Source organism: Trichechus manatus, unplaced genomic scaffold (genome assembly GCF_000243295.1).
Source record: "Trichechus manatus latirostris isolate Lorelei unplaced genomic scaffold, TriManLat1.0 scaffold00111, whole genome shotgun sequence".
In the NCBI taxonomy this organism is placed as follows: Eukaryota; Metazoa; Chordata; class Mammalia; order Sirenia; family Trichechidae; genus Trichechus; species Trichechus manatus.
Genome location: NW_004444047.1, coordinates 8,929,507 through 8,944,134, shown reverse-complemented (window position 1 = coordinate 8,944,134; position 14,628 = coordinate 8,929,507). Strand labels below are relative to the sequence as shown.

Genomic DNA, 14,628 nt, shown 5'->3' with positions numbered 1-14,628 from the left:
TCCCGTGCACGCCCCCCGTCTCGGCTGTACCGTGTGTTACTCCCGTGCACGCCCCCCGTCTCAGCTGTACCGTGTGTTACTCCCGTGCACGCCCCGTCTCGGCTGTACCGTGTGTTACTCCCATGCACACTCTGTCTCGGCTGTACTCTGTGTTACTCCCGTGCACGCTCCCTGTCCAGGCTGTACTCTGTGTTACTCCCGTGCACGCTCCCTGTCTCAGCTGTACTGTGTGTGACTCCCATGCACACTCCATATCGGCTGTACTGTGTGTGACTCCTGTGCACGCTCCCTGTCCAGGCTGTACTGTGTGTTACTCCCGTGCATGCTCTGTGTCTCGGCTGTACCTGTGTGTTACTCTTGTGCACACTCCCTGTCTCGGCTGTGCTGTGTAGCACCCAGCCCTGTGCTCACTCTGACTAGAGGGTAGAAACACTAAGCATAAAGGGGGTCTGAGATCCATCAGGACACGATGGGGTACGTTTCCCTCGCTGTTTAGTGATCATGGGGCAGTCCTACACATTCTCCTGGGAACACGACTCCCCAGAGCTCGCTCATGTCTGTCCCAGGTTAAGACAGTACAAGGCTCAGAGAAGCCATATCGACCCTGGGCTTTGTGGTCCCAAGAAACGCGAAGTCAGTGGTGCCCCTGGAACGGTCCCACGTCAATCCAACCTGAGGACCCAACTCAGCAAACAGCCCGCTCAGCACATGACCTGGCCGTGCTCCACAAATAGCAGCCAGGGCTGGGTCCTCGGGGACGTCCAGGCTTCCCGGTGATGCCAGCCCTGGATTTGGGGAGCTGGTCTGACCTGGATTTCTCCTCTGGGGGCGGGGGCGCCACTGCTCCTCAGTAAGGGCTCATGGTCAGAACAAGGAGGTGGGCCGGGGGCCCCAGTGCACACATGCGGGTGACCAGGGGCCCTGGCACAGCTGGGATGACTCACGCTGTTCCCCAACTTGGTGCCCCCCAGGTCAGACATGGGGCAACCCGGAGCACCCACCTCTCTGATGTCTTCATTGCCCTCCTTGATGTTCTCGGTCGCCCCGACCACCAGCTGGTGGATGTTGTCAATCTCGGCTTCCTGTGGGAGAAGAGGGTGTCAGACGGACACAGCCACTCCTCCCCAAAGGTGAAACCCATACACCCATTCCAACCCATGGCACCCTGTAGGACAAAGTGGAATTGTCCCGTAGGGCTTCCTAGGCTTTAATCTTTATGGGAACAGACTGCCAGATCTTTCTCCCGCTCCGTGGGTTCAAACAGCCGACCTTTCAGTTAGCAGCGAGCACTTAACCACTGCGCCACCAGGGCTCCTTCCCCAAGTGTATTGAAGAGTCACTGCCATTTAGTAGAGGGCAGGTGGTTTACACCCATTAACCGATGAATCCTCAGAGCACCCCGAGAGACAGGGATCACCCTATTTTACAAAAGGGGAACTAAAGGCTCAGAGACATTTGACAACTTGCCCAAGGTCACACAGCAACCACACGGCAGCACTGAGATCAGGACGCTGAGAAGCTCCCCCTGCTGGACCCTCCTGCCTATTTCCTTCCCGCCCCCTGTGGCCTCTCCGTGCCCCTCGCGACTGAAGGGAGGCCAAGACCAGAGCTGCCGTTTAGAGGGGCTGCCACCTGCCAGCGGCTTTCCCTCTAGTCTCTCAAAGTCCAGAGAAATAAGCTCCAAAATATTTATGCTTTAAAACATACATACTAGCTCCAGAAAAAAGTGCTGTGTTTTACCATTGTGTTTGCCAGTATATCTCTAAAAAGGAGCTAAAATTTGAAAATCAAAATGGGATGCAGGATGCTTGCAAAAAACGTTCAAACACCTGGCGAGCGTGAGAAGTATGGGTCCTAGCCTCCTACGCTGTCCCATCGGGCTGACGAGCCCCCGCACTCCCGCAGGAGAGCTCAAGGATGCGAGAGCTGGTTTGCCAGCAATAGGTCTGGCTTCCTCTCCCTTTAGGGGTGGTGGAGCTAACACGGACTTAGGGGTGAGGGGAGGGAAATGCCTGCTAGCAGGTTCTGAAGGAGCCCGACAACAGACTGCGGAGAGGAAAGCACCTCTGGCTGTCTGGACCCCGGTGATGTCTACTGCCCAGGACACAGGTTGGGGTGCTCTGGAATGTCAAAGTGGAAGCTAATTGACCATTGCCGACGTTCCTAGGGAGACAATGATACAAAGACCCTGTAACAGACAGGAAAACCAAGGCCTGACTCGTCTCAGGTCCTAGGACCCCCCTGAGGAGTCGAGGCACAGCTCCGGCCTGTGCTCTGCACCCGCCTTGCCAGGCTGGGAGCCCTGGGCTGCTGGGAGCGGCTCTGTTCTACTGACGCGGGCGCACAGCTGTCCAGCGCTCTGCGGCAGCCCCACACACGTGGAGAATCGAAGTGCCCATGGCATTGGGGCCCTCAGCAGCCGGGCTTAGTGTAGGAGCATTAGAAGTGGTGCAGCTCTGACCTTCCACGTGTGCTGGTCCACCAAGCCCTTGCTGCACTCCCTGGCACAGAAGATACGCGGTGGCTGTGTTCCACCTGCCAGTAGAAAAGGCAGTGGCTGCTGGCTGCTCTGATAAAACAGCATGGATTTGCTGTGTCCACACCTAAGATAATCACAGTCTCCACAACTGAGAGCCTGCCCTGGGCACTTCCTGTTCACTAGCTGGGAGGGTGAGGCAGGTGACCTCAGCCCCATTCTGCAGATGAGGAATGGGGCTCAGGGGAACCAGTTCCCACTCACCCAGTGAGCGGTGGGCCTGTCTGACTCAGTTTACACTCTTGTGACATGCCGCTGAACTGACGATCATCACATTGAAAATTCTACACAAAGGCAATAATTAAGCTTCTAAGGCTTAGCATACACATGCTTAAATAGTTCCTTTAACTCCTGTGAACCCGACCTTCCAGTGTGTCCTTAGACTTAATGTCCATAACATGGACTTGACTCTGGCTGGGTGGTTTAGGAAAAGCGGTTTTGTGAGGGAAGCATCTGAAGCCAAGGAGTCCGTCTTAATACACAGGAGAAAGGTCTTTCCACCCCTTCCACAGTCTTTGGATGCTAAGAACGAAAGGGCACATTTATTAGCTCTCTAACATTTTGCTGCTTCCTGACTGAAAGGGCTTTGGAGGTAGTAAAGTGGAAGTCACAGGAAGACTTCTCATTGAAGGGGAGCACTGGGCTTCCTGTGAACACGCTTCCGTTCTGAGGCCCCCTGTAACCCACACACCACGGATGGAGGCTCTGCCCCCTAGGCGCTGGGCTGGGCACTTTCCAGAGGTTCTCTCTGAACCTCACTCCAGTCCTGCAAGGGTGGCCTCCATCTTACAGACAGGAAGTGTGACTCAAAGAGGTTATCCAGCTCACGGAGGGCAGCCATGATCTGCCTGCTCCCGCGCCTGGACTCCCTCCCCCACCAGGCTGCCCTGCACCCCTGCGTCTCCATGGCCCTGGGCGGCCGGCCACTAGGAATGGCCGGCAGGTTCCACGCGGAGCCCCGCCTCCCCACAGGTCACTGCTCTCTAGGGCTGTGAGAGTTTCCACCATGAACGCTGGTCACCACACATGGCTCTGGGACACAGCCAAGGAGACACAAGGTCTCAGAAGTGTTCTGAATTCTTGGCACATTTTTCTCTTAAGCTAAACTTAAAACTACTGTTTTTTTTTTTTACCTGTTGCAAAACCTTTTCTGTGAATATCTCTTGGAGTCTGGAAATTTCAACCACTTTTCCTTCAATTTGCCTTCATAAAAGAAAAAAATTAATAGATGTTATGTTAATGATTAGTACTGGTCATTTTAACAGGAACGTTTACACATTTCTAAAGAATCTTTTTTGTGAAGGTGTCGGGGGGGTATGCAGTGTCAGATGGGAGGGGATGGGCAGAGAAGGGTCAATTCTATGTACTTGTTCACTTTCATTTCTTTCAGCCTAATGCAGCATACTTTATGTTTTGAAAATACGCTTCACTGTGAGCAGACCCTCGATACCCAGAGGCGTGGTGTGTGTGGCCCCCATATTGTGAACTATGTGGGCCCCGGGGTATGGCACCCAGCTATTCCCGGTTACTAAACGTCAAGTCTCCACTGGGTCCTGTGTTCAGTGTTACACAGAGAGGTCAGAGTATGTTCACGAGCCACTTCATTACAGGTGAAGGAAACAGCATACTTCTTACTCTCAGACCAACTCCCGGCTAACTAAGTTTCAGAACATCCGATCTGGATCCGACATTTCAGTGTCTGTCCTGAAACGCCACAGTAAGCCATTTTCCCTGTGTTGGGGAGAGTGGATGAGCCTGGGGCGGCCGGGGGTGGTACATGTTCAGTAACGGAAGCCAGGGCTGCCTGATGGAGCTGGGGCTAAGGGGAACGACAGGGCAGGGGTCCGAGGCCCCAGGCCCAGGAGGAAGCAGAGACGCTCTGGGGGCGAGAGGAATCAGCTGTGTCACCGAGGGCTGGGCCTCCTCTCCAGACCAGGTCAGGGAAGGCGAGGAGACCTGGAAGGAAGGCTGAGCTTCCAGGCTGGGGAAGGGATGCCAAGGAAGGGCCCTGTCAGGGGCACGTGGCTGTCCTGGGAGCCCCAAGGGCCCTGTGGACAACATCAGGACTCGCTTTCTTCTGGGAAGCGCCCACAGTGCAACAAGGGCTTCAGAGCTCTGTGAAGAGCTTCCTTTCTAAATGCTCCAAACGGCCCACCAACTAAGGCCTCCAGGTGCGTTCACTGACAGGCCAGCGATCACACACCTGCATAATCAGGGCCCCGAGCTGACTCGGAGAGGCCCCCGTTGGGGGAAGGAGGAGACAGGGCCCACTGAGCCATGTGCAGGAGGGGCGTCCCTCTGACAGCCGTCCTCATTTCCCGATGTCATTTTAGAGTAATTAAATGTAAACAACCCAGTGTTAATTATATTCAGCTTCATCTGCAAACACCTAGGAGGCTCAGGTGAGTGAGTAAGGTAGCAGCAGGCAGGTGGTTACGCCCCCTGGCCACAGGTGGCCCCAGCTAGTGCATGCGGCCACTCCCCGCCCCCACCCCGCAGAAGGCCCAGACTGGCTGCATCTGGCCCAGGGCCCGCGTGCTGTGTGCTAATGGAAACGAAAGTTCCTTTTTCTGGACAAGTTGTAAACTAGGCCATCTGCTCACAGGGGAACGACATACCTCACTTCATCAAACAGGCTGTTCATTTGGCCAATAAGTCGCTGATTCTCTTGTTCAAACTGTGAGGAGACAATCAAACACATTAAGGATGGCATCACGCTGGACTCAGTCTCAAAAGCAACATGGCCGAAAGCAAGAGTCTAGCAAGGCGTCGGCACAGAAAACTCGGATTCACCCTTCAGGCATCACGGGCAGCCTCATCCCAGCCAGAACACCACCTGACCGCTGGGCAACAGTCACATCAGTGTGAAAAACATTCCCTACTTAGGAGGAAAGCAGAAACCCAAGCACAGCTGGGCGCCCGTGGCCTGACCGACTGTGCACGCAAAGCCTGCAAGTGGCTTTTATGACGGTACTTGTGAGGACACGGGAACTCAGGCGGGCCAGCCTTGGCACCCTCCCCAGGCCTTTCTGTCCTGCCTCTGGCATGGAGAAGGATCTGGTTTGGGGAGGCCCTGGAGAGGAAGAGGCCAGAACAGCAACAATGTCCTAGTGCGGTTGGCGACTGCTCAGAGCAGGGCAGACGTGGAGTTGCCACTGGGCCCCCAGGATGATGGAAAGCAGTGCCCTCAGCCACTTCACTCTCCTGAGGAGCCAGGTTCCCATGCTCGGGCAGCTGGGCCCAGGCTTCCGGGTTCAGGCTGGGAAAGAGTGGCCGTCCGACACCTGGGGGCTGTCAGAGCTGAGCTAACTTGAGAGACCCACCATTCTGGCAAAAACAAAGCACCATGGGGCAGGGCCAGCAAAATCTCATCTTCACCACCATCCACCCCCCACTCCACATGAGCAGACAGGTGCTGTCCCCAGGCCCTCCCGCCACATGCCTGTCCCAGCCCAGCTGCTCAGGCCCAGCTCAGATGCCACCTTCTCCAGGAGACTTTTCGTGACTTCGAGCTGGAAGTGATCTCAGTTTTCTAACGGTGGCCTAGCATTTTCTGGAAATACTAATCATTCTCTCCCCAGTAATAAATTGTGTGTGCCTCAGACTCCTTGTGTGACTATGCACTTCCTGAGGGCGGGAACCTTGTCAAAGCCAACTTTGACAAAGCATTGCATTCGGCTTCCTTTAACACATACTGAAGCTGCAGTCAAATCCACGAATACTTTCTGAGGCGCTCTGGGCTTGGCACTATGGGGAAACACATCAGAGGCCCTTGCCCTCCAGAGTCGCTAATCTGACTGGGGACCTGGTCTACCACTTGCTTAGTAAAGCGAGAATGGAGAGAAGAACAATGGTTATGGAGATCCTAATGGCCGCCAGGGCGGCGCTGGGCACTTCACATACAGGGATTCCTTCAGTCCTCCGCCGGCCCTGCCTGCTCCCATTTCCCCAGGGAGGAAGCAAGCTTGCTCCGCTCTGCCTCGGTGCCCACCTGAGCTGGTCGCTCTGTGCCTCCTGGTCTGCACCGCCTGGTACTCCCCACCTCAAGTCTTGCCCTGCTAACGCCCACTCTTGGTGGAGCCTTCCTCAGCAGGGCCTCCCTCCCAGCCTCTAGTCACCTGCAGCACCAGCTCCACTCAGCTCTTCACACTGGCCCCCTCCCTCCTAAGTCTGCCACTTTTACCTCCAACATGGCTGACATTCATTCCTTCTGTTGTCTAAATTCTGCCCCCACTGTCTCTCACTGTCCTCCAGTCTCTCCTCCGCTCAGCTGTCAAAGAATCTAAAGTGCCAATCCTGTGAGACTGCTTGGTGCTGCCCAGGCCCTTCAAGTCGGGCTGAGACACAGGGTTCTCCGTGACCTGGCCACTGCCCGCCTCTCCTGCAGTAGCCACACCAGGCTCCCGCCTCCCCTTTGCACAGTGGGGCTCAGAACCCAGCGAAGGTGCCTTCTCGGGGCTGCCCTCTCAGACACGGGGCAGATCTAACCACTTTCCAGTATTTGTTCCTCTCTTTACAAAGTCCCCTGTACCTAACTCCATCACTGCATTTCTCACACTCATCTTCCCTCCTGGGGGCAGTTCTTCTCCAGACCCCAAGCCCAAAGCACCGCCCGACACACTGCAGGGCACCGGTTCTTGGCTCCGACTACCATCCAAACACCAAGCTGCCCCGGTTCCAGCCCAGACCTATCAGGACAGCAAACGGGCGGGCTGGTGAGGCTTCTGGAAGGGCAGAAGTGCTGCGGAAGCTCCCGCTGGACCACCTGAGCCCCAGCAGGCTGCCTTGCTGACACAGTGCTGCTTAAGGCCCTTGTAGTTACACATCAAAAGGCTCTTTAAGAGAATACAAATTTCACTTTTCAGTTCAAAAGTGTCAGCTCTGCTGTCAACCCACCAGTTCGAGTCTGGTAGCTGAGGAAAACACGCAATTACTTCAGCAGCAGATGCTAATTCACTCTAATTCTCTCAGGCACTATTGGTTTTATGGGGGTGGGAGAGCATTTTCTTTGAATTTTTCTAATGACAGAATATGGACCTACCCTTTTAAATCCGCAGTCCTTTTATGCTTTGAAACTGTTCCTAAATGAAATTAACTAGTGATTTGAGATGATTCTGACTAGAATGTACCTGTGTTTCCTCCCCAAGCTGAGGGCCTGTGGTACACTGGCACACTGCTCTCAGGCCTGTCCGTAACTGCGACTTCTGAAGCGCCGTCAGCCGTACCAGGAGCCGGAGTAGGATCCAACTCTGGTTCCGGTTTCCTTGAACCCACGGGTCCTTGATACAACCTGAGAAGTAACCAGCCCAGTGGGAGAAACAACCGCCTCAGGATTCTGAAGAGAGTTTTGCCAAGGCCAGGAGCTCTAATGGACAGCAGCCTCCATCCAGAGCGCATCTCTCAGAGAGCCAGCCTACAGTGAGTGAACCCACGTTAAAACAAACCCCGTTTTCCACACACAGGTGTGAGGCTGCCACTTCTGAGAGCAGGTGGGGCTCAGGCAGACTAGGTTATGGCCAGGCTGTGCTAACATTACTTTGCACCAGGTTTCAGAATGATTTCCGATCTTGACTAAATGGCAAACCTGTACACCTCACCTCACGTCTGTTGAGTAAAGGGGGAACCAGCCAGATGCCAGGTGGCAGGCTGGATGGCAGATATGCCAGGGGCCTCGTGGGGACCCCTTGGGTGCTGCCTTCCCCGTGGCCTGTCAGCTTCTCTGTGAGCAGATGTGCTGATTCTTAGCCTTTCCTGCCTGATCCTGAGGGTTAGGGGTGACGGCTCGAATGCCAGCTCCTTCACCTTCCAAGTTGGCAGGCCTTGGGCAGGTTACTTAACCTCTCTGTGCCTCTGTCCTCATGAGTAAAATGGGGATAATAATGGTGCTGTTAGGTGCCCTTGAGTTAATTCCAACTGACACTACAGGACAGAGTAGAACCGGCCCGTGGAGTTTTCTAGGCTGAATGTTCCTTAGAAGCAAGGATGGCGAGACTTCGTCTCATGTACTTTGGACGTGTTATCATGCTTGGTTAAGTAGAGGGTCAGCAAAAAGAGGAAGATCCTCAACCAGATGGACTGACATAGTGGCTGCAACAACGGGCTCAAGCAAAGCAATGACTGTAAGGATGGTACAGTACCAGGCAGTGTTTCGTTTGTTGTACCTGGGGTTGCTATGAGTCGGGACCAACGTGACAGTACCTAACAACAACAATCTTTACAGGAGCAGATCACCAGGTCTTTCTCCCACAGAGTTGCTGGGTGAGCAGAACAGATGTGCCACCAGGGCTCCTTGGGGATAATAATACCTGTTGCCGTAGAGTTGATTCTGACTCACAGTGACTCTATAGGACAGAGCAGAACTACCCCCAGAGGGTTTCCAAGAAGCAGCTGGTGGATTCGAACTGCCCACCTTTTGGTTAACAGCCAAACTCTTAACCACTGTGCCATCAGGGCTCCTGGGGATAATAATAGCACTTCCTTAACTGGGTGTTAGGAGGAACACCTAAGTTAATACATCAAGTGCTTGCCAAAGTGCATGGCACCCAGTAAGCCCTGGGTAAATATCACTGATTATGGAGTCAGATTCTACATGTGCAGAACAAGTGGCTGGATGCTGTCTGAAGCCCTTCCACCTCTCAGGTGTCAGGGTCCAGAGGGCTGTGAGGACTGCTGTCCACGTGCTCTCTAGGGCATGGACTGATGCACACGTGGCATCATCGGCCTGGGCTCAGTGGCGGCTGCAGCAGCCAGTGTCCGTCTCCGGTGGCAGTGTCCCTGCCCACACGGACAGGGATCTCACAAGGTGCAGAGCTGAGCGGACGCCTGGTCACCCCGCTCAGCCCCACAGACAGGCATCCACGTGCTCTGCGAAGGCAAACCTGAGCTTCATCTAGGAAATAGATTTCATCCATCTATGAGGATGGGAAGGGAAATGCGGGGGCCTAGATGATGGGGAGGCAGGCAGGCAGGACCCCCCAGCACAAGCCAGTCCTAAGTCCTGGGCTCCCTGCCAGGGCCTGTTCCCCGTGGGGACTGTTTAGGTCTCTCACCAAAGCACAGTGCTTTCCCTCAGCAGGTCGCTGCCCCAGCACCCACCCCACCCACAGTGGCAGAGCTGTGTGGCCTTGGCAGATGACTCAAGCTCTCTGTAAAATGGGGCCACCAGCAGTGCCTACCATATGGGGATGCCAGGAGAATCCAATCAATCAGTCTAGGCCGAAGTGCTCAGCCCAGTTCCAGGCACAGAGTGTGTGTTACGTGCGTTAGACAATACTATTATTTAGCTGATTTATTCCGTTTAGAAGACAGACTTTCAAATGAACTAAACCCGTTGCCATCAATTCCGACTCATAGCGACCCTACAGACAGAGTAGAACTGCCCCATAAGGTTTCCAAGGCTGTAAATCTTTACAGAAGCAGACTGCCACATCTTTCTCCCATGGAATGGCTGGTGGGTTTGAACCGCTGACCTTTCAGTTAGCAGCTGAGTGCTTAGTAACCCTTGTGCCACCACCTGGGCCTCTTAGACTTTCAAATAGGATCCTGTCAAAGGGTTTATAATCTGGTTTAAAGGATACAAACCCACGTTGTGAATACACTGTTACAGAACTCCCCTTCTAATCTAATCCTCTTTGCTATTGTTTTAAAAAGGATAATCACTCCTCCAAAGGCCTTTGAGTATCACAGGAGGCTGGGAGAAATATCTGCATTGCAAAGAGCCAGAGCAGCTAACTGAACTACAGGCTAGGAGCCACAGGGGGAAGGGCCCCGGCTCAGGCTAGAAAGCAGCCTGGCCCCCTTGGCACAGGAGCCCACTGCCCAGGCCCTCTCGGGGCAATGCCACACATGCTTTCTCTCTCAGCCAAACCTTCCACACTCCTGGCTCTGCAATCCTCACCTGGGTCCCCAGTTGGGTCCCATGGGCCAGGAGCTTCCCCGTGCTCCTCTCCCCAGGATAGGGGACCCCAGCCCTCGCCTGCCCGCCCGCCCACCCATGTGGACCCAGACACAGGCCCTGCCAGCTGCCACCTGATGCTGCAGTGGGCCTATCTGAGGAGCTGGAGAGGGCAAGGGACAAGCATCATGCAGATTTGAGACCCAGAAGTCACTTCGGTGTCTTTAAAAATCATCCCATGGAATAGATCCATCAATGCAGGTGGTTTCATTTGAGGCCAGAACTGACTGTGGTCCAATGAAGACGGCGTTTTCTCGATGGTAACATCAGAAAACAATCTGGTTCCACTCAGCCTGACCACAAGACATCTGCTTATACTAACTCAGAGGCATTAATATACCTGTATCATAAGTTATAAATGGAAATGTATTGTGCAAATCATAGAATACCCTGCAACGATTTTGGAACATGCAACAACCACTCCTATGGGCGAAACAGTGAATTGAATTGCTATTGTAGGGCTTAACTCATTATTTCACCCTGAGGAAAAATTCAGAAACAATGATTATGAATTATGAGTACAATTTGCTACAGCACTTTCCAATTTAAAACCAATAGTATAATATTTCTTCCTCTTCATTTTCAGGGTTGAGCCTTTTAAATAAGATTTGGGTTAGACAGACTATAAGATATGGTCCTTGGCTATTACTACCAATTAAGAAACAAGTTAACTGAACATTAAGTAGCCTGGCATAAAAGTACTGAACAGTATAGCCTGCTGCCCAATCCACTTGCAGGAACAAATCAGGACGATCCTGCTGCTTCTGATTGCGTCAGTCATTGGTACCAGCCAGTGAAACAGCCGCCATTACTGGGAACGGCCACTGGCATGTTTTCAGACAATGACTCAGCTAGACAGTGCAATGGAAGGGAAGCCTAGTGCAACAACAGTCGTTATGGAAAGAAGAGCATTAGTTTATGAAAAATTATTTTTCATACCAAAACCAAAACCAAACCCATTGCCACTGAGTCGATTCCAACTCTTGTGTTCCATGTGTTAGAGTATAGGGTTTTCTAGGCTGTAATCTTTACCACGTGGCATCAAGATTGGAGGAAGACTCACTAACAATCTGCCATATGCAGATGACACAACCTTGCTTCCTGCAAGTGAAGAGGACTTGACGCACTTACTGATGCCTTCAGTATGGATTACACCTCAACATAAAGAAAACAAAAATCCCCACAACTGGACCAATAAGCAACATCACGATAAATGGAGAAAAGATTGAAGTTGTCAAGGATTTCATTTTCGTTGGATCCACAACCAATGCCCATGAAAGCAGCAGTCAAAAAATCAAATGACGCACTGCACTGGGCAAATCGGCTGCAAAAGACCTCTTTAAAGTGCAAAACAGCACAGATGTCACCTTGAGGACCTACAGGGTTGCTCTACCCAACAGCAACAGGTATAACGGGTATATACTATAAGTCTTGGTGGTGCAATGGTTGGTTAAGTGCTTGGCTGCCAACTGAAAGGTCTATGGTTCAAACCCACCAGTGGCTCTGTGGGAGAAAAGACCTAGCGATCTGCTCTCGTGAAGATTACAGCCTAGGAAACCTTATGGGGCAGCTCCACTGTGTTCTACACGGTCTCTAGGAGTCAGAATCAACTTAATGGCACACAACAGCAACAATACAGCTTTTATATTGTACTGATCAAATTTACTCACTGTTCTAGGCTCTGGGAATGTGGCAATGAAAGCAAGACCAGATCCTGCTCTCAGGAGCTCGTGTCCTGGTGGAGGGATATGACAAAAACGTGGACATTCAGTGGTAAAGACAGTGAACAAAATGAAGCAGGACAATGGGACAGAGTAGCTAGGGCCACTTCAGGTTGGGTGGTCAGGGAAGGCCTCTCTGAGGAGGGAACATTGATACCTGTGAGACACGAAGACAAAGGCAAAGAGAAAGAGCCTCCCAGGTGAAGTCACCAGCAAAGCAAATGCCACAGAACACACGCCATTCTTAATCGACAGAGTAAGTAACTGGCTTGATGCTCCACTCCTCACCTTCCTGATTCCCGGCATCAGAGGACTTGGGTTGGAAATCGAGCCCTACTCCTTATTAACTAGGGGACCTTGGGCAAGACACTGAACTAATTTTTGCCAAAGTTAAGTAGAGATAATGCCCCACCCCTTCCTAGTGTAATTACAGAGAACACCACAGAGAAAACCAGTACTAAAAGGTTCTGTCAACTATGCACCCACACTAATTAAGATACAGCACTGCTATCTGTCAAGTCCCACCGCCGGAAAGCCTGCTGCGTGGGAACCACTTTCCAGCTCTTTCAGCGGAGGACAGTGTTAGGGCAGGGTGGCTCCTGCCCACAAGCAGGTATCACATTCAGCCTCTCCCACGCCAGGGCCCAGATGAGCTGCACGCAGACACTGCAGCAACCGAGCTGGCTGGGGCGCTTGCCGAGCGTCTCAGTTTCTTTCTGAAACTCAGAAACTCAGAGATTACAAACTGTAACAGGCAGCGACTAGTGGGTGACTAACTAAAAGGAGATGATATTAGTAGTTGCCTCAAATTATCATACCACTAGCAATTCCAACAATCAAAAAGCACCACAGCGTGGAAAGGAGCAGTGTGCTGTCACAGTATACGGACAGCAACTGGGGTCACATAACAATGTCTACATAAATTTTTGCATGAGAGACTAACTTGAATTGTAAACTTTCACTTAAAGCACAACAAAAAAAAAAGCACCAGAGCAGCAATTATAAAAGACCCAGTTAGTCTAGAGAACCATTTTACTGCTGCTGAAAGGACGCCTAATATTAGTAAAATTATTCCAAGGCAATCTCTTCTTTAATTATGCTATGACAAATTTAACAAATATGAAAAGCATACTAAGAATTAGGAAATCAAGGGGAAAAGGTGCATATAAAACATTGACTTATCATTTCAAAAACAAAAACCAGGGCAAGGGTATTGAGGATGACCTCCTACGCAATGAAATATTCTTCCTGAAGCTAGTGAGAAGTCAGGGATCAGGCAGAGAGCAGTATTACCGTTTGTATCTCCTCTGGGGATAGTTCCTCTTCACCTCTGCTGTCTCCCCAGGTCCCCAATTCAGGCTGTGTGTCGGGCAAGATCTTTTCTACTAAAAAAAAAGATAGAAAATAGGTGAAAGGCAAAAATAGTCGTTTTAGAAGAGACTGGCTTAGGATGCAGGCATATGAAAAAGATGAGATGAAACAGAACCTTACAGGTCTGTCCATATTTGATTATCTGTTGTTGGCTAATATTCAGGCATTGCAGACATGATTCTTCAACATTGTTCGGATCTTAAATTGTACGTGTACATATGTGTATATAGGTATGTGTATGTTTATGTGTGTGTGTGTATATGCATGTGTGTGCGTGCGTGTCTGTGTGTGATATGGAGGAGCGACCTGTGCACAGTTTCAATATGGTAGTGACTTAGCAATGGCCACAAATGGACACTCTTCAGAACAAGTCCTGAAATATATTTTACTTCAAAAGACACACACTTCTACCCCTCTGTCTACTTTTTAAACACTGTAAAATACCAGGATATTTTCATTGCAAAAAAAAATAACATAAGACAGGAAACAACACGCCTTCCCCCAGTCTTACTCCTCTCCCAGAAATAACCACTAGTATTGGTTTCCTGTAACCTCACAGACCTTTTTCTAACCATATTCATATATACACATATATGTAATTCCCTACCCCCTAAACCCAGAAATAATACATAGTTTTATATGGGTGATGGCTTGTTTTTCACAAAGACATCAATCAAACATATTGTTCTGAAACTTGCTTTTATGACTTGGCAATATACTTTGGAGATCATTCTATGTCAGTCCACATAAATCTAACTCCTCCTTTTACACTGCTGTATACCATTCCGTCATCAGGCCACACTATTCTCTATGCAGCCATAACTCCACTGACAAGCCTTCTGTTACTTCCAACCTCTCATCAGTGTGACGGTCCGTGTGCAGTCTGTGCTCTGTGCGCATGGTGGAGAGCCGCCCTGGGACGGCCCCCCGGACGTGGGCTCGTGAAGGGGAGTGTACGGCCTTAATGCAGGAATTGTGCTCAGGGTAGATGAACGTGCAGCCAAGCCTCCGTCAACACCACAGGCTCTTGGGGAGGGTGCTGCCAT

At 51.5% G+C, this 14,628-nt stretch overlaps 1 protein-coding gene across 2 annotated transcripts in view; it reads right to left on the bottom strand.

The window, feature by feature from the left end:
• Nucleotides 1–14,628, bottom strand: part of STX18 (syntaxin 18) — a 136,418-nt gene that overhangs the window by 1,027 nt on the left and 120,763 nt on the right. Inside the window, exons 7-10 of one of the 2 annotated variants that reach the window (XM_004383539.3) lie at nucleotides 13,505–13,593; nucleotides 5,155–5,213; nucleotides 3,670–3,739; nucleotides 1,002–1,082 (exon numbers count right to left, since the gene is read on the bottom strand). In XM_004383539.3, coding sequence (XP_004383596.1) covers nucleotides 1,002–1,082; nucleotides 3,670–3,739; nucleotides 5,155–5,213; nucleotides 13,505–13,593 — 299 coding nt within the window. Of the gene's footprint in view, nucleotides 1–1,001; nucleotides 1,083–3,669; nucleotides 3,740–5,154; nucleotides 5,214–13,504; nucleotides 13,597–14,628 lie in introns of both variants that reach the window. The other variant, XM_023737993.1, reaches the window with a different exon arrangement.